Consider the following 19,638-nt stretch of genomic DNA (forward strand, 5'->3'; position numbering starts at 1 on the left):
TGACAAAGCAAAAGATGGCATGCCTCCTGTTCTGGCAGTTACTTAGGTTAATTGAACCTTGTGTTTCATTCACATTACCCCATAGGAGCTTTGGGTAAAAGGAGTTTCTGAGGACAGGAATTCACATTGGCTGAAGCAGCTGCTGAAGTGAGCCATAAATTACAACTATAAGCTGGTCAGAATGCATCAAAAATTGGTGCCAGCCAATGGAAAGAGCAATTTCTTATTGCCCATTGCAGCCAAAGCAACCTAAAGACCAAATCCTTCTTTTAACAGCTTCTGAATCTCTGATGGATTCTAAGACTGGGGGGGGGGGGGGGGGGGGGGGGGGGGGGGGGGGGCGAAGAGTACATCATGTTGTGTGTTTTTTAAGCAAAAGCAGCTTGTGCCAAATGTTCTGAAACATACTCAGCAATCTGTGACACTACAAGCCACATTACACTAACAGACATAATGGGTTTAAAAACTTAATTTAAATATTAAATATATAATGAGGCAGAAAGGGCAGAAAATAACTATACCGCTCTGATATTTAGAAAATAAATCTGTAACTGATTTGCCTGTAATGCATTCATTATAATATTTGGGGCCATATGCTGAGATGAATCAGTGTCCAGAGAGCTGTATACAGGGATTGAGGACAACAAACTGAAAATTGTATTAATTGGCATATCTCCAGTGTATAGAGATTAAAAGTCTCTATGTTCAGTCCAACCAGCTCACCCTTACCATTTAACCATAGTAGTATACCAATTCAGCAATGCAGTACCCTAGGATACACATTTTATATAATTGGCATTTTATACTTCAAGGAAAATCAAAAGGACCCCATCAACTTAAAAATCATATTTTTGTCTGGATATTTTGCCTATTTTTTACAAATAAACATTTAAGATTCCTAAAACAGACACTAAACGTTATTTTGGTCTCCTCGCCTATTACCAGCATATTTCGTTTTTATATTTGTCAGCTGCACTGTTGCACCTGTACAATTAGTAATTTTCTCCTGCTGAGTGAGTCTCTTACTCAGAAGCAAGGAAAAATATTTTTAATAGGAAGATGTGATTTTAAAAAACAATCACAAAAACTGAAGCATGAGTATACTCGAGGCTACTTTAATTCACTTTATTGATAGTTGTGTATTCTATTAATGTTCTTATTCCGAGCTTTTAATAATGGAACATGAATGCTTTCTCGTAAGGCAGGAGGGGTCTGATCCAAAGTCCCCTGACGACAATTGAAAGACTCCTGTTGATTTCAGGCCCTCTGCAGCTAGATTGTTAGTGTTCTTTTAAAAAAGATAACAAAGAAGATTATCAAAATTAATAGAGTAGAGTTTGGGATATTATATTGTTGTCTCCTTTCAGTTAATTGTCCAGCACTGACTCATGCCCTACCACATATTCAAGGGTCTGATCCCTCATGTTAACATATTTTACATGAGATCAAGAGTCAGGTTCTCTTTTCTGATTATCTGTACTATAGGAAGTTTCATCTTCCTTACAACTACATCCTCATTTTGTTTGTTACCCTAACTGTGCTGTATCTCTGTAGTGTAAACTGAATCGGAACCTTTGATTGTAACTCCTTAGGAGAGTGACTTGTCTTATTTGACTGTGAAGCATCATAAACAATCATGGCATGGTAGAAGTAATAAATTATAGTGAAGCTCTGTCCATATCCAAGGGACCTGAAAGCACTTTGTAATGTAAAGTATTGATGATGTACCAGAATTATGCAGGAAAAAAGGGTAAACTTTAATATGTGGCCCACAACAGTTCTTATACAATCTTGGACATTAATCCACTTTAGTAAAAGAACAAATGTTAGGACAGTAGGGTTATCTCCTCCTGCCCTTGGAGCTTTTGTTGCCAAAGAGACAGATGCAGTAAATAAAACATTTTCAGTAATATTGATTTATGTGGTGAGAATTTAATCTAGCACCAGCAAGGAAAATGAGTGTGCACATCTTTTATAAAAAATATCTTTGTATCCAGCTGACCTTAGGATATTGTTCTTTTCAGAGGTGAAATGTCAGTTTTATGTCTGGTTCTAATTTTCCAAATGATATTTTCTTTTTATATTCCTTTTTTATTATCTTTCTGAGAACATGCTGCTGCTTTCCCTTACATGGGCAGGGGACAAAAGCCCAACACACTGTGATGGAGGTATGCTGTACAAGTTCTAACAGATGAAGGCCTGCCAATGGGGAGAGAGGTTGTGGGCAAAGGAAGAAACTGCCCAAAGACCTAGTGATTCAATGGGGACTGGGGTTAAGGGTCCCTGTAAGCCAGGGGTGGGCAATAATTTTGGAAGGGGGGGCACTTCACAAATTTCAGAAGTGGCTTTTTGCCATCCTGGAAAGGGTGGAGTAAGAATAGTTTAATTTAAAATATGAAACAGATTAAGCGTTTTAACTTTCTCATGTTAGTTTATCAAATTTCATTTTAAATAAAGTAAAATATTATGTCCAGCACAAAAGGTTTCAATGTTTTCTTTATTTATGGGAGAGGTAGGGAATCCTTTATGGGTTGGGTGGTCACTGACCCACAAAAAAAAAAAAAAAATCAGTTGGGGACTACACAAGTGAGAAGCAAAAAACCCCCTCCAAAACCCCCCAACATTCACTGATTTGGCCCCAACTGACATATCTCGCTCCTTTGGTGCCCCAGCCTCACGGGGTAAAGGGAAGGGATGGGAGAAACTGAGGTTCAGGGCTTCCCATAGACCAGATTTCTTTTTCTGGGGTTCTGGAGTTAGTGGATTTTATAGACCTCCTTAGGCTCTGGGATAGGAATAAAAATGAGGGTTACAGTGCATAAGATAGGGCTGCCAGCAAGTAGGATAGGGACAGTATGCGGGATCTGGAGGTAGCTGGGGTGCAGAAGCAGGCTGGGAGTAGGATGTCTGGCCAGGTGGAGGGAGCAGGAACAACAAAGGGTGCAGTGTGTGGCCAGGAGAGAGGATGCAAGAACAGGGGAGGGTGCTGGAGCAAGCTGAGGGTGCTGGGTCTTGGGGGGAGGGAAGTGACAGAATTTGGGTGGGGGTGGGAGGTCTGGGCATGAGGGGGAACCTTATCTGGCTTCGTGCCCCCTTGCAGCAATAACTGCAGCCATGCTGTCCCAGGTGCCCTGGAGGGAGGCCCCGCTGCCATGGCCACATGGTCTGGGCCTGGCCCCGAAGCACTGCAGCCACAGGCTGTCCCAGAGGTGCAGCTGCCGCAACCATGCAGCTTGAAGCCAGTCCCAGAGGTACTGTAACCATGTGGTCGCAGGCCACCCCGGAGGCGCCATGGCCTGGGGCCAGCTCCGGAGGTGCCACTACCATGGCCAAGTGGCCCAGGGCTGGCCCTGGAGGTGCCACTACCACAGACTGGGGTCGGCCCCAGAGGTGCCACTACTGTGGCCACATGGCCTGGGGCCAGCACCATGGCAGTGGCGCTTCCAGGCTCTGGGGCTGGCCCCAGACTGCGTGGCTGCAGAAGCGGTACCTCCAGAGCCGGCCTGAGGCCAGGTGGCTGCTGTAGCGGCACCTCCGGGACCGGTCCTGTTGAGGAACCTCGTCTCCAGAACGGCTTCCGCTCCAGCGGCTGCACAGGTGGTGGAGGGCCAGAGCTGAGCTCTTTCTCCCCCTCCCCCCTCGTGCATGTCCATGAGGGGGTGGGGCCTGTAATTGCCTCATGGAAGGGATCAAAGTCCAAGGCAGGCCAGATCTGGCTCACTGAGAGGCTTTTGCCCACCCTTGCTCTAAGCTGCACTGTAGCACAGCCTGCAGCTGCTTAATGAGTCCAGTGGCTCAGCTCCCTGCTTAGGACAGAACAGTGAGGTGGGAGAGACTTGCTGTGCAACCACACAGCTTATATGGAACCTTGACTGGGACTATTGCCTACCACGACCGTTACTGCAGTGACCGTGATGGCCAGAACTCCGGATCCTTTAAGTCCCTGGCAGAGCCCCAAATGGCATACTAGAGAGCCCCAGGTGGCATACTCTGGAGTGCACTGAGGGGGGAACATGGTCTGGGCAGCACCAAGAGCTGGCTGCCTTGGCCCAGCCCCTTCTGGGAGCACAGAGCAGACCCCCTACCCACCTTGCCCAAGGGCCCAGTGAGTCTGTCAGCTCGCCTGTCCATATGTTATATCTATGTTCTCATATTGCATGAGTCACTGTAGAGATTGGGAAGGCTGGAAGCTTGCAATCAGGCTGTGGTGATTCCACATAGTACAGGTTCAATGGGTTCAGAGAGGATATTTTAGAGGCAGGAAAGGGATAAAGTTAGGGAGAAGTCATTCTCTGGGACTTGCTTCCCCCAGGATTCAAGGGGAAATCTGTGTTACTACATGGGGGATTAGGCTCTACAGGACTTCTAAACTGAGCCATCGGGGTAAGGGGGGCGGAGAGAGTCATCCCTGAATCTCTTAGACTTTACAGTAGACTGTTCACTGAACATCCATGGAACAAGATGGTCTGATTCATAGTTCATTTCCCTCTTTATCTATTATTCCAACAATTGTTTGTATCTTAGTCTCATCCAAATGGCCAGAAAAGAACATTCCTGGATCCCTTTTCTATACATTTTCTAGTACCTGAAGCTGGTAGTATGAATTTCATTTATTCTGCGTTGTCCTTCCAGTACGGGACTTCCCAAACTGGGGATTATGACTCCGCAGGGGATGATGAGATTATTACATAAAAAGCTGGCAACCTTCACCTTCAAATCCTTTTATGATATGATAGAATTTATGATAGTGTAAAATATAAAAAAATAGTGAATTTAATTTATAAAGGGTGTAACCCCCTTTCTCCTTCCTAGGTTACTTGAGAGCAGGCCACACACACCTGTGTGCCTGGGCACCTGATGTTTTTAACATAAAAGGAGATCCTGAGTACCTCAGTGGTGATGTTGTTTAGTTGGGGAGTCCCTGTCCAACTCCTTGCTCCTAAAGAAATATACAATGGCTGCACCGCCACCTGACTGGCCCTGTACACACTTAATGGTGTGCTTTGGGAGCCTCCAGGAATAAAATTACTCCAGTAATAATCTGGATCTAACTCCAAGACAACAATTATAAACAATTATAAATTATACATCTAATTGATTAAATTAGAATTAACACATCTTTACTTAACTTAAAGAAACAGAGTTTTACAGATTAAAAGTGAATAAAATCAACAAAGTACACAGAAATAAAGGAAACTTACCTAACTGGCATTTACACTGCCACCATTTATCCCATCCCAGAGTGTACACTCCTTTGGATTCAGAGTCACAGATGCTTGCGTGGGTGCACTTGAAGGTCTGCAGCTGAAGTGGAGACAGCACTGTGCAGGTTGTGTGTGTCAGTCCAGTCAGGCAGCCAGCTGCACAATCCCTCTGGCACTGGAGGAGGCCCCGTCAAATGCCAGCAGCTCTGGTTCACTGGACAGATCACTCTGGCTCTCCTTGAACCCAGAGTTAGTTTGTCTTCTGTGCTCCATCCCAGGCAGCACTTTCCCAAAGAGGTTATGCAGGCCCTTCTCAGCCACAGGCACAGTCAAAGTCTCTCTCCTCCAGGGAAAAGCACCAACAGCCCATGAACCAGCCTGCTTCATCCAAGCCCCAGCAGGCTCTCAGTAACAGGCTCCACACCAGCAATCTGGCTGCTCTCTCCAAAATGCAGCTTACCAATTCCCTCTCTCCCAGCCTGGAAGAGCAAGCCTGCCCTCCTGTTTTCCACGGGCTTATGAGAGTTGTAGTCTCTAGAGCCAGATTGCAGCACAAAGGATCCTCCCAGTAAAAGTCAGAGGCTCCTGTAGTAAAAGGGAGCCTACAGGGGGTCACTATTACAAAAGTTTGAGAACCACTGTTCTGGTATGTTCTGGAATCTGAGGCACCCAAGATTCCTGCAATCATCTCAGCTTCTTGCTTTTCATTGTTACATGGAGGGGTGTGTATGTATGAGGGAAGTGGGGGGAATATTTGCTACTGACAAAAATAGGAATGACAGACCAAAATACAAGTTATCCTGTAGTCACTAACAATAATTCTTGGTACATGCAGGGCTTTAAAGTTCTGGACACTCACTCTCTCTCTCTCTTTCTGCTTCAGATTCTACCACCTTTTAAAATAGTGAAAAACATTACTGTCATAGAGGGCCCAGTCCAACCTAAGAGGGAACTGGTGTAATCCACTTGTGCTTCATTAAGAGTCTTGATGGGGCCTGATAGAAGGCAGCTGGTATCTAGAAATGGCCAAATGGAAAAAGCTGCAGGGGAACAACTGATATCTGTGGACTTCTCTCAGCCCAATGAGGTAAAAGAAAGTACCAAACAGAGCATTACTAAAGGGTTCCTGCAGGAAGCAGCTAGAGGCCTGGAACTATAAGCCTGAAGTAAGAAAGACTCCAAAACCTCTGAACCCAAAAGCAGAGACTGTAGACCAGGGAGATTTTTATTGTGTTGAATGGAAGAGATTTGAACTCCAGCAAAAGAAATCTTGTCTTACATCTTTACATGGTGTGGCGTTCGTTAGGGGTCTTGAAAGGGAAATTGGGGCAGAAGTGGGTGCTAAAAGACAGGCATGCCTTTCTACAAATTACTATTGTGGTGTTGTGAGAACTAACTGTCGCCATGTGTGAGATGTTTGGCCTGTAACTTTTTTGGTTGGGTGCTATTAGGGAGTTTGTATAGTAGCCATATTACACGAAAGGGAGGAGTAACTTCCAGCTGCATCAGTCAAATAATATGGTGATGAGTGTCCTGAAATACATAGACAGATTGGATGAACTGTGATGGGAAGTGTTTATTTGGGATATAGATACACATAGAAAAGCTGCATGTTGGAAACTGGTGACCCTTTTATTAAAACCTTTGCTACCAGTTAACTTCATTCAGATTTCCCAGTTGCATTCAACATCTCAACAGAGAGAAATACTGCATAATGGACCTGATTCAAAGCCTACTGAAGAAAGTGGAAAGATTCCCATAGTCTTCCATAGGCTCTGGATCAAACCCTTCTGCTAGCTGTTTTGGGCATTAAAAAAAAAAAAGCTTCAGGTCAACAATATGGGTGGTTTTGCCAAATCAAAATTTAGCTTGAGTATCACTTACAGACTCAGATACACAAGTACTGTGGACTAAGAAAATTTATAAAAGATCATGATTTGACAAATTTATTTCCCATCTTATGTGACCGTCTCTGTAACAAAATCAGAGGGAGATTCCACTCTGAATAAATTTAACAAAGAAAATGAAAATATTATATATAAGTAGAGCATAGACCTAGCAATAAATCTATAGCCTCTAACCAATAGGTGTCTTTTCCTTTGGAGGGAAAAAAAATCATTTCAGCAGACAGTACCAATGTGTGTGTGATAAGTTTGTGTCATTGGCTACTGATCTGTCCCTAACTATTAAAAGACAAATACTTCACACTAAGGCAGTGGTCCCCAACCTTTTGGGGCTGCTGGGTGCCTGGGGACGGGGCCGCTCACACGCCGGGCACCCGGGGGCGGGGACACCCTTACGCTGCGTGCCCGGAGCTGGCGCCACCCATGCGCCGCACTCCCGGGGCTGGCGCCACAACTGTGCTGCACAGCCAGGGAGATTCCACTCTGAATAAATATGCCGTGCGCCCGGGGCCAGAACAGCCCATGTGCCCGGGGGCGGGGCCACCACCGCCCATGTGCTGCGTGCCTGGAGCAGGTGCCTGTGGCACGTGCCCAGGAGCCAGCAGCGCCCATGTGCCGCATGCCCAGGAGCAGGGCCGCCCATGTCTGCGCACCCAGGTCGGCACCGCCCCTATGCCACACACCCAGGTCAGCGCCACCCATACACTGCAAGCCCGGGGCCGGCACAGCCCTTGCGCCGTGCAGCCAAGGGTGGGGCCACCTAACCACAGTGCGCCCGGGGCCAGCACCGACCATGCACCGCATGCCCGCGGGCGGGGGTGGGGCCGGCCCCGATTACTTGGCAGGCACACAGAAATGGCCCGGCGGGCACCATGGCACCTGCAGGCACTGTGTTGGGGACCACTGCACTAGGGCATTAGCAGGAACTGAGATCAGCAACAAGAACTGGAGATGTGTGATAAGAACTGGGAACGCCTCTCTTTCCTCCAGCTTACTGCTTACACCACAGATAATAGAGCCACCCTGTGAAAATGTAGTTTTCTGGGGCTGTTAAATAAGCACACTTCCCCTTTCAACACAATCTGGCATTTGCTGAGCATAAACTTGACCTTCACTTACACCATATATATGCACTGAGGCCCTCTGCTACCTGGAAATAGAGGCAGGATAGCTGCCCTTCCATGGTGAGATGAGTGTGTCTGTGAAAACTGGACTAGTGGGAAGCCCCACTGCACAATTTTCAATGTGCTTCTCAATAGAATACATTACAGCACCGTCAAACACCCCAGTCAGAAACCAGGCTCTAAAATCACTCAGAAAGCCAAACAGTGTGCACACAAAGCTAGCTGCCCAGCCTGGACTGCCACATTCTGCAACTGCAAAAAGACAAGTCATTTTGCTTTTTATCTGCACACAGAGAAATGAAAGAAGTTAGAGCATCAGAACAGCAGTCCCTTATTCTTTCCTTGCATGTTTTATTCTAGAGAACCAAGGGAGTATGAGGTGAGTCTAATTAGCAATAATACTGAAGTCACATTTAAAACTGTCACTAGAGCAGATCTAAAGTGTGATCTCAGATTCATATCACTCAGTTATCCCTCAGTCAACCACTACTAAATTTAGACAATCCAGAGGAACAGTTCTTAGCCACAGCTAAATGCCAGACCTGAGTATGTGCCTGCACTGCAGAAAGAAGTATCTATCTGGGTGGAGATCTGAAAATGAGATGATCAGCATGGAGGTCATGTATTGTTGGGAGGCATCCCCACAGGTAGGGAAATGGGATACAGAGGAGAAGGCGGATAGGGTTGTGAGAGGAGGATTTGCACAGAAGAAAAGGTAAATCCACTTTGGTCTATGCTGGTATCACAGGACTGGGCAATAGACTAGGACTTGGAAGACGAGATCTGTTCTAATCTTTGCTACTAACTTTGTGTGTCTTTGGTCAAGTTAATTCATCTTTCTATACTTCGGTTTTACCTTTAAAACAGTGAGAGTGAAAGTGAAAAAATATCATAAATCCCACTGTGAATGAAAAGCATTATATAAGTGCTCCGTATGTTTAAGTATTATATTATCCCAGGCGATGGCCCAGCTAGTCTCATTCAGAATCTCGTAGCTCTACATCGTGTTTTGCTATGTTATCATCTCATCAGTCTCCCACTATAGCTTTTAAAAAATTGTAATTCTGCAACTAATTCAGTGTTTTCGGTTCACAAACTGATTTGTCTATGGATCCACCTGAACTATTGAGGTTAATCTGTATTGTAGCAAATTCATTTTCCTAAAAATCCATGTGATTATATAAAGTACATCATTCCTGTTGGAACGCATCAGATTTAATGTATGTAAATAATTTATGATCTTAAGCTTTTAACCTAAGTAATGTTTCATACACAATGACATTCTGTGGAAATATCTGTAGATGCCTTTATTCTATTTTGCTTTGTATCAGTATTTTGTTTTTACTTATTCAAATATGATCTCTTACCTTGAGACGTTAAAACTCCTTTCAGGATATATATTTTCTGACTAATCTCTTTGTCTCCATGTCTATTGAGGTTAGAGCCAGCACCCCATAACCAGATGCTTCTTAACTTTGAAGAAACTTGAAAGTGAATTTCAACTCCACACTTGGACCCACTTCTGATAAATATCCACATCTTCAGTCATTTCTGCTGACTGCTATCATGTGGTCAGAGTGGACTGATGGTGGATTTCTTTGCTGTTTGAATTTGATCACTAAATTATTCAAACACATGGTTCTTTTCAGGACTCATTAGCAAATTATTTCCCCTGATGCTTTCTCTAGTTCCCATTGCATCACTCCTTGTCAGAAATAATTGTCAGCTTGATTCTGAAATCCAGGACACACTGCTCTACACCATAAAAATAGTGCCAAGGTTTCTGCTGAAGTCTTCAGGGGCACACAGGGTTTAACAGACTAAAAGATTAGTTTATTGATCAGCCTTGGTGCTAAAAGAAAAATTGATTTTGTTTTCCTTCCATCTAGTTCTTGTGAAACATATTTTCAGGTCCACTACCTCGTGCGTCTTGGCCATAAATGCAGTGTAACTTATATATTGCATGTGGTTAAGTTTAACATTAAGATAGGAAAGGAGAATCACCTCCGTGATTTAAGGTATTTTTGTTTACCTCTTACACCTGCTGAGAATGCTCATGTTCAGGAATTGCGGGTAATATCTCTGTTTGTATGATAGGTGCAGGTTTTCGCTGTTTGGTTTCTGTTAAAAGAGAAAATAGCTTTAGTCCACATTAATAAATAGCAAAAACATCTGAAGAATGTTAGACTTCAGGCACCTAACTCCTATTTGATTTCAAAGGGAAGTAAGCACATTTTAATAAATCCCACTACTACGAGTCTGTGTCCCAATGAAAGTTAGCTAAATTTAGGCATGTAAGTTTTGACTTAAGTCTTGTCTACACTGGCATGTTTTGTTGCCAAAAACTGCTGTTTGTTGACAAAACAGTGAGGCTACGTCTAGACTACATCCCTTTTTTGGAAAAGGGATGTAAATTAGATGTATCACAATTGCTAATGAAACAGGGATTTAAATCTCCCGTGCTTCATTAGCATAAAAATGGCTGCCGCTTTTTTTTGGCACGGAGTTTTGTCGGAGAAAAGCGCCAGTCTAGATGCTGATCTTTCGAAAAATAAAGCCTTTTCCGAAAGATCCCTTATCCCTCTTGAAATAAGAGATAAGGGACCTTTCGGAAAAGGCTTTATTTTTGAAAGATCAGCGTCTAGACTGGCACTTTCCTCCGACAAAGCTCCATGCTGAAAAAAAGCGGCAGACGTTTTTATGCTAATGAAGCACGGGAGATTTAAATCCCCGCTTCCTTAGCAATTGCAATACGTCTAATTTACATCCCTTTTCTGAAAAAGGGATGTAGTCTAGACATAGCCCAAGGGTTTGTCTACACAGTAAAGTTATTTTGAAATAACAGCCATTATTTCGAAATAACTTTCCTAGTGTCTACACAAGCCAACTGCTTTTTCTAAATTAATTCAAAATAGCGGAGGGCTTATTTCGAAATTGGTAAACCTCATTCCACAAGGAATAGCACCAATTTCAAAATTGCTATTTCGAAATATGCACTGTGTAGACGCTTATTTCGAAATGGGGGCCTCCAGCCCTTTCCAGGGTGCTCCAGCCCTTTCCAGCGTCTGACCTGATGCCCTACTGGAACCAGTTCCCATTGGCCTTAAATGCGATTCAGCATCCAATCAGTGTGGATGTGCTCACAAAGTATTGAGTCGGCAAAAACGGTGGCCATTTTAATGCAAATTAAATGCAAGATATTTAAATCCCCACTTCATTTGCAATGTTAACCTGTGTAATCTGCATCCCTCTGTTAACAGAGGGATGCAGTCTAGACATACCCTTAGCTACATTGCTTTGCTCTATCTATCAATAGGAGAGCTAGCAATGTGGCCATGAAATGTCAACAATGGGAAGCAGAAAAAACAGTTTGACTAGTTTTCACTTTTGCCTACTTTTGCATGTCAATAGCACTTTTGTCACCAAACCTTCTATGGCCATGTCTACACTGGAAAGGTTTTAACAATTTTACTCATAGTGAATATACAGAAAATCTTCAGTAAAAGCAAATTCCTTCCAAACTTAACCCTAGCTCTAGCCCTAGTCTTCTTACCTATTTAACATTACAGAAGATGCGTCTTGCCTGCCTACTTCAACAAAAAGGAATGCTGCACAATAGGTATGAGAGGTGGACCTAGGCTTAGAGTTCCTTGGAATGCCAACATTGTTCTATATACATTAACTTAAATGAAGTTACACAAATATAGCCAAGGGAGGATTTGAACTATTTTCTGTCAGAGTCAAGGGACTATTCTTTGAATGGGACAATAATGGAAACAAAGCAGAAATTCGAATAGGTAATGTGTCTTGTTCTCTTATTTACATACTGTAGCCACTGAGGCCCATTACTGTTTCATCGGCTTCCCAGATCTTCAAAGTCTACATGTTCTAAGAGCACAACCAGAGCCAGGCTGCTCCTTCTACTCAATGCCAATTAATAGAAATGTATGGACACAGTGGGGAGTGGGCAGAGTCTGCTCCACAACACGATAGCCAGGGCCCCAAAGCCAGCAGAGAAGGTGAGGCACCAGACTTTAATTCTCAGAGCCTTGGTTCCTGACCACACTGAGCAGGGGCATTGACATCCTGCCCTCATTTAGGCTAAATGGTAAAGTTGCAATCCAACCCTTCATTGTTAGGGGTCACTATCAGTATAAACCCCAAATAGTAAACAAACCATTTCATTTACCATGTTACTAATATCATAGCTTGTTACAATTAAAACTGAAATATGTAATACTCTTTCCATTTCCTTTCTACCACTTATATTGCTTGCTTACTTTTGCAGTGCCTCCAGCTTGAACACAAAAAAATCAAATCACTTTTACTTTTACCAGTTTCACTTTCTTAAGGTGGTACTGCTTGGCTTGCAGGTGAATCACACATCAGGTTAATGTTTAAAATAATTGCTACCACTGGAATTAAAAAAAAACAAAAAATCACAGGAAAACCTCTATTGGCTTTATGTTTGCAGAATATGGGATTTTGAATTATTAAAGTTTCTGTTTCAACCTATAGTTTGAGCTTTTTTAATTTTTAAATACCAGGATTTGATTGATTTATCTGATTACAGTGTGTACTTTTCTATTCCTGGACTACATTCATTTTCACAGAAGAATTACATAAGTAGCTCCAGAACTTCAGAGGAATGGTATAGGTGTAATAGTAAAATGAATCTAACAAAATAATGTATTGGAAAATATAACTTGCAATTCACAAGTTATTGAATTTTCACTTACATATTTGTTTCTACATAATGAACTTTGTTATATTCAGTGACATTAATGGGATTTATTCATAATCTGTCTTCAGCTTCTGTGACATGAATGCTAATTTGATAATGTTGAAAGATAATGTCTTTTTTTAAAAAGTGTCCTAAATTCATTACAGTTAACTTTGCACTGTCATGAGCAAGACAAGTTAGTGGGTGAAGGTAATATAAATATGTAATGAGTCAAAGTATGGCTCTTTGAGATAATGGAAGTAGTAGATAATTATAATCTATCTTGGCAATGGCAGATTTTAACACTAGAGCTTAAGAGAAACAGGATTGCAAGACCATGTGGTCTTGATTCTTAATATAGGGATGTAAACCAGGAATAACTTCACTCAAGTCAATAGAGTTATGGTGTTTTGAAACCAACGAATGGCTCCATAATCAGTCCCTTGGTGTTATTAAAAGTAGTTCATAAATCAGAAACTTTCCAGTCAAATGGATAGCCTGGAATTGAAGGAGCACAGCATTAAGACCAATATTGTGTTCTTTCTTTTTCAGCATCATAAATCTTCACTGGGATTTTCACAAGACACTCGATCAAAAAATCCTTAGACAGACATTGCTAAACAAAGGTACTGTGAACATGGTGATAAAACTAGAACGTGATTAGTGAGAGCTACTAAAGACAAAAGATTTCAGAGACAGATTCCTTTCCCAAGGTATGAAAATAATGAGCTCATAAATACATCTTCTGAAGTTAGCCAGTTCTTTAAAGCTTGCAATATAAATTGTACTCCCAAGAGAATTCAGGCAGACAGAAAGCTATCTGCTCTTTTTTAGGTAAGATTGAAATGTCACAAGTTACCAGATTGTAGAGAGAAATTATTGAGACTCTTATAACTGCTGAAGAAATTGGCAAGACAAGGCTATTACTAATATGCTGAATGAACAGTAAGGCAATCAAGTCTAGACAAGTTAAAAACTACAATCCTATTTGCTGATTTTGTAATTATTATTATTTTTTTTTTGGCCATTAGAACTTCTGGTTTGTGTTTATCTATAAAATGTTAAAGAAACCAAATTATATGGATTTATTAAAGGGTATGGCTCTTTCAATAATATCAGTAATACCTAGTTATACTTCCCTAAACCAGGACTCTGTACCAGCAACATACATGGTCCAGCATGGACAAAGGATGTTCCTGGACCACAAAGCCCAGGAACAGGGAGGTCTGGTGGTGGGGCAGTAGCGCCATAGGGGGGACTGGCGACTCAACTGGGAACCCTGGGAGGGGGGAAAGGGTGGCCTGGCACAGAGTTCTGACCCCAGCGGAGCTCCCTTGCCCCAGCAGCAGCCAGGAAGCTCTGGCCCCAGCCCCAGCCATGGAGCTCCAGCTCCGTCCTGGCTCCAGTGGCCAGGGAGTTCCAGCCCCAGCCTCAGCGACAGCCAGGGAGCTCTGGCCCCAGATGCAGAGCTCCGGCCCATCTCTCTCCCAGGCGGCTGCAGAGCTCTGTCCAGGTTGCACAGCTCTGCCTATGGTGCTCCAGCCCCAGCAGTAGCACAGTTGGCAGCACCAAGAGAGCCCTGGGAAGCTCAAACAGCAGCGGGGGCAGGCTGGAGCCCAAGCCCGGTGGCAGCATGGGCCATGGGGGAGGGACCTTCCCTGATCTAGAAAATCCCCTTGTTTGGGACCTGTCAGGTCCCAAGGGTGTCAGACCAACGAGGTCCAACTTGTACTCTGAGCCTAAAACAATTATTTTCCTTCTTGCAACAAATATTTTTTTTTACCAAGTTGAATATCCTCAGTTTGGTATATTTATCAACTCAACTCTATAGTGAGTTGAGTCATGCACCAGAGTCTCCCTGGGCTAATAGTAATGTACATTCAGAAGGTCAATTATTGATTCTTTCTTGAAGCATATCAGTGGATTCTGTGCATATGGAAGGAATAGAATGCTCCCATCACTGGGCTCCGGAACACCAGTAGAGATACTTCAGGTTGCTACTATCGTTTTAAATCTATATTTTAATGTGGGCTTTTGTCAAGAGGAGTTTGCATAATCATGGAGTTTCAGGCCACAATATCTTATCTGCAGGGCTGCTGATGGGGGGAGGGGGGGGGGGATGAGGGAGGGGGAGAAAGGAGGCAGTTGCCCTGGGGCCCAGAGATTTAAAAGGTTCTGTCTGGGGAAGTATGTGGAGAGACATGGTGCACTCCATGCAGTGCTGAGAGCTGATTGGCCCTAGTCCTGCCCTGTCCATTCAGGGCCCAGCAAGGTCTGTCACTTGCCATGCTTATTTGTCAAGGCCCTGATGTGGAATTCATTATGCAACTAGGGACCCAAAATAAGGAACACAACATAATTATTGATGCAAGGAATTTAAAAGCTGGGGTAGCATTCCTTTAGCATATATAGGTCTTTCTGTAACCTCAGTTTCATAGTTCATTTTTCAGATATGATTTTCAACAATAAAAGTGAATGAACACCAACTTTGGGAAGGAGGTAATTTTGCAACTGAACCGTTTCTCTTCACTTGACTTGAGGGACATTTTACAGGTATGCCCTGAACTTGTGTGCAGTGGCACAAAAGAAAAGTAGACTCACCTTGTGGCCCTTCCTTTCCTGGACATGGCTCACAGAAAGTTACACCAGTGCAAGGCCTGCTGTGGTGCTTTGAAAAGCTACAGGATTTGATCAGGAGTTATTTCCATGTGACATGAGATTCATTTATTTGCTAGCCCATTCCATTTGTGCTGACTTGAAAACAGAGTGCTTGTCAGTCAAGAGATGACCAATGACTTTCTTCTCTTTGTAGAGAATACCTGGAATCCTATGCCTTCCATACATCTGCTTTTTAATTTCTTGTAGCAAGGTTATATACCTGGCCTGCCCACTCACATTGATTTTTTTTTTCTGCCTGATTTCATTACAAACCCTTACAGGCTTGTGACTATAACTTTCACTGCTAACATCACAGTCCTAATACACAAGCTCCTTAAACTGCTGTGACAGCAGTATTGGTAACAAAGTGGTTATGGTATCCCATTGCCCTCCCCTTTTGCCTCTTTGCAGGCCACTGATTGTGAGGGCATTCACCCAAATTGATTATTTCTTCTCAGTCTCCTTCCATGAAGGAACCAATTCCTGCCTTCCAGTCCCTGAATGAGCTCCTGTACGGTGGGTGAGTCAGACCTGTTTTACCTCCTTCCCAAAACCAACTTCTTGATAGGAGGGAACAGTTCTTCAATCTTAAGTTGTCCCCCATTTCTTACTAGGCAGGCTTGCAATTCAGCATTAACAAATGCAATGGGGCTAGGTATTATATTTATTTGTATATAGCATCAAGGACACCCAGCCCTATAGCAAGATCTATTGTTAGGTGCTCTACAAACACACTGAACAATAAGACAGGTATAATAAATAAACAAAAACACAAATGGAAGACTTCTAATTAGAATGCAGCAAGAGTATAAAGGACCTATGGGCAGAAGTAAGATACTAAGGCCCAGATCCTCAAAGGTGTTTAGGCACCTAACTCTCAGGCCATGTCTACACTAGGAAACTATTTCAAAATTACTAAATTCAACTTAAGAACTCCCGATTTAACAAATTCAAACTAGCATGTCCTTTCTAAGGGGAAGCATCAAAATTAGTCCAAGGCAGGCTCCATTAATGTGGATGCGCTACCTCAGACTTAGAACCCCAGGAAGTACTTGTGAAAAGCAGAAGTACAGAGTTTGAATTCTGCAGCCCATTATTTCGAAATAACAGGATTGGTAATATGGACACACTGCTTATAAATTTGAACTTGGGGAGGTGGGTTATTTCAGAATAATGTCCTGGTGTAGACCAGGGCTCATAGAAATCTGAGGATCTAGGCCTAAATAAGAGTACTCAGTGCAATGCAGTGTTAAAGTTATCGCCTTCTTCAATTTATATATAGAATGATCATATGTGAAAGAAACGTGTTTCAGTTACCCAGTTTCAGAAAAAGATATAAAATATAGAAAAAATAAATAACAGAGCAACATACTAGAATTAGAATAAATGAGGAACCTGAGAGAGCTAAATATTTATCAGCTAGGAAAGAAGTGATTCAAGAGCAATATGATTAGTCTGTTAAACTGTACAAATTTAAAGGCAAAAAGGAGTTATTCACAGTCTCAGAGGATGGCAAAAGAAGGAAAAACTGTTTGAAACAAAGGAAAGAAGTGTTTAGACTACATATTAGGAAAGCATATTTAACAATGGCTATGTTTCTCCTGCTCTCTTTGAAGCCAACAGCAAAAATCCCATTGACTTCGGAGAATAACTGAGCAATGAAGAATATTAATGAGAGGTGGTCATGGTGCCAGGTCCTAGAGCAGGACAGACAACACACTGTTGTGAAAGATGAAGTGAGAATTCTACAAAATATAGGTGGTAAGACAGAATGTCTTAAAAGTTCTTTCTTGGCCCTTCTCTCTGTTTCAGAATTTGTTAGAATTTTATTTTTCTCACCTGAAAGGTGCTGAATACTTTTAGTAGCTGTGGATTCTGTTGGGTGTTTGCAGTCGTTTTGTTGGAGAATGGAAGCTGCTGTTGCTCTATATTTCCTACCTGATTAAAACAAAAATAGTTTATCTTCAGCTGTATCATTACATACATATAACTCATTACTGAGAGAGCTCACGGCAACCTCTATATTTAAGTTGCCTAACGCTTTCCATTATAAAGGAGCTCTGTGGCTTTTTAAAGCTGCTTTAATGTTTCCTTTGTTTACAGTAAGACTAGGAAATTAGATGAAGCAAAAACCCTGGTGCCAGACTTTTTTTTTATTGTCCAGTAAAGTTGCTTTCATTTTTCGCTTTTGAAAATTATCTTTTCCTTTCAGCTACTTATGTACCACAGGATAACTTGGGCAGCCAGCCAAAATATTAGCTGAAAATGAATATTCCAATCTAAGGGTAGAACCAAACCACTGCCAAAACAGAAGCATTACATACTGCACTGGGAGTTCTGTGGATAGATAGCCTGTCTGGAAGCAGAAGAAAAGTCAGTCTGAATTTCCTTTTAACATTCCTTCCTCATGGATTCAGCAACATGTCTCCTTCTGTGAAAGCACCATGTAAAGAAGGAATCATACCCCTCAGACTATGTCTAGACTACCAGGGAACATATCTGCTCTTCCAACATTTTTTTTCAGAAGATCAAATGCCCTCATTTTATGAGGAATACGGGCTCTTCCGAAAGAAGAGGTTTTTCCAAAATTTTGCCTTTTGTAGACGGGCCAAATTTTGAAAAAGCCTCTTCCTAAAAAGCAAGGTATGCAAACAATCCGAAAAAGGTACGCAAATTACTTTTGATCACCTTTTGGATCAAACACCTGATGCTAGCAATCATTTCCCCTATGCCTCATAAAGATAATTGCCAGCTCTTGCTATAGGCAAATGTGGTTAGTTCTGTAGTTCAAACTATATTGCAATGTTGATTATTCAGAGTTCTACCCTGCTAATGTTGTTTTCTGGGTGGCTGTTAACAATTCCCTAACAGAATATGATTTTAAAAAACCTTGAGGAATTGCATCCACAATTAAATTAACCTTATTTAGGTTACAAATTCAAGCATGCAGAAGTTGGGAAATGGGAGAATTAGGATTGTATAGTGGATTGAGCTTTTTGTAGGAACCCTGCCTCATTTGCCCCAGAAGTTTGAAGGTATCTAGAAAGGAAGGCAAAGTGAATACAGAAAGTGAAAGTATTGTCTTCAGGACAGTGTAGACCAGGGCTATTCAACACGTGGCCCCTGGCCATATGTAGCCCACAGCCCGTTTGTTTGTGGCCTGTGGATTTATGGAGGGCTCAACATGTGGCCCTAGGGTTGCCAGATGGTTGAACCAAAAATACCAAACACCCCCCCCCCAAAAAAACCCCACTGTTGAGGGAAAAAAAAAGGCGGGAGACCAAAGTTGTTTAGCAAAAAAAGGCCTCTGGGGTTGTTTTTTTTTCCTGGCGGACATTTTGTTTTCTTACTCTGTGAGGGTATATCTACACTACCACCCTAGTTCGAACTAGGGTGGTTAATGTAGGCAACCGAAGTTGCAAATGAAGCCCAGGATTTAAATATCCCGGGCTTCATTTGCATCTTGCCGAGCGCCGCCATTTTTAAAGCCCTGGTAGTTCAGATTCCGTGCCCACGGCTACACATGGCACGGAGTAGGTAGTTCGGATTAGGCTGTGGTGGCCATGGACAGGCGAATTTCGAGGATTGACCTCACCTGTCGTGGAGGGAACGCGCTAATCCCTCCACTTAGGGCCCCAGGCTGGGACCCGGTAGAGAGGGAGGGCCCAGGTCCCCCACTCCCTGCCCTCCCCCCTCTGATCATAATCGAGTTCACTCGCCGCCTCCCCTGGGGTTCCCGGACATGAGCAGCCTCAAATTGGACCCTAGTGGCTGTTGCCCTTACTGGGCGGATGCCCAGGGATAGGACCCCAGGACCTGTGTTGGGGGTGTAACCCCCAGACTCCTATCAGGGATAGGACCCTAAGACTCTTACCAGGGACGTAAAGGTGGGTTCGCTGAACCCCGTTGCCGGGCCGGCGACAGGTGATCGCACCCACTGACCCCTTCAGAGAGATCGGACCTCGGGACCCAAAACCAAGGACCTAGACGGTGGCTCCGCTGAACGCCCCTGCTCTCCCGAGAGG

The 19,638-nt window shown here is 43.1% G+C and overlaps 1 protein-coding gene across 5 annotated transcripts in view; it reads right to left on the minus strand.

Annotated features, from left to right (window-relative positions):
- Positions 1-335: 335 nt before the first annotated feature.
- Positions 336-19,638, minus strand: part of TMEM156 (transmembrane protein 156) — a 49,918-nt gene continuing 30,615 nt past the window's right edge. For 3 of the 5 annotated variants that reach the window (XM_075930582.2, XM_075930573.2, XM_075930583.2), the window contains exons 5-6: positions 17,453-17,551; positions 336-10,353 (exon numbers count right to left, since the gene is read on the minus strand). In XM_075930582.2, coding sequence (XP_075786697.2) covers positions 10,268-10,353; positions 17,453-17,551 — 185 coding nt within the window. In that variant the 3' untranslated portion in view covers positions 336-10,267. The remainder of the gene's footprint in view (positions 10,354-17,452; positions 17,552-19,638) is intronic. The other 2 variants (XR_012904320.2, XM_075930575.2) reach the window with 2 other exon arrangements.

This window comes from Pelodiscus sinensis, chromosome 4 (assembly GCF_052426305.1).
Source record: "Pelodiscus sinensis isolate ZL-2025 chromosome 4, ASM5242630v1, whole genome shotgun sequence".
In the NCBI taxonomy this organism is placed as follows: Eukaryota; Metazoa; Chordata; order Testudines; family Trionychidae; genus Pelodiscus; species Pelodiscus sinensis.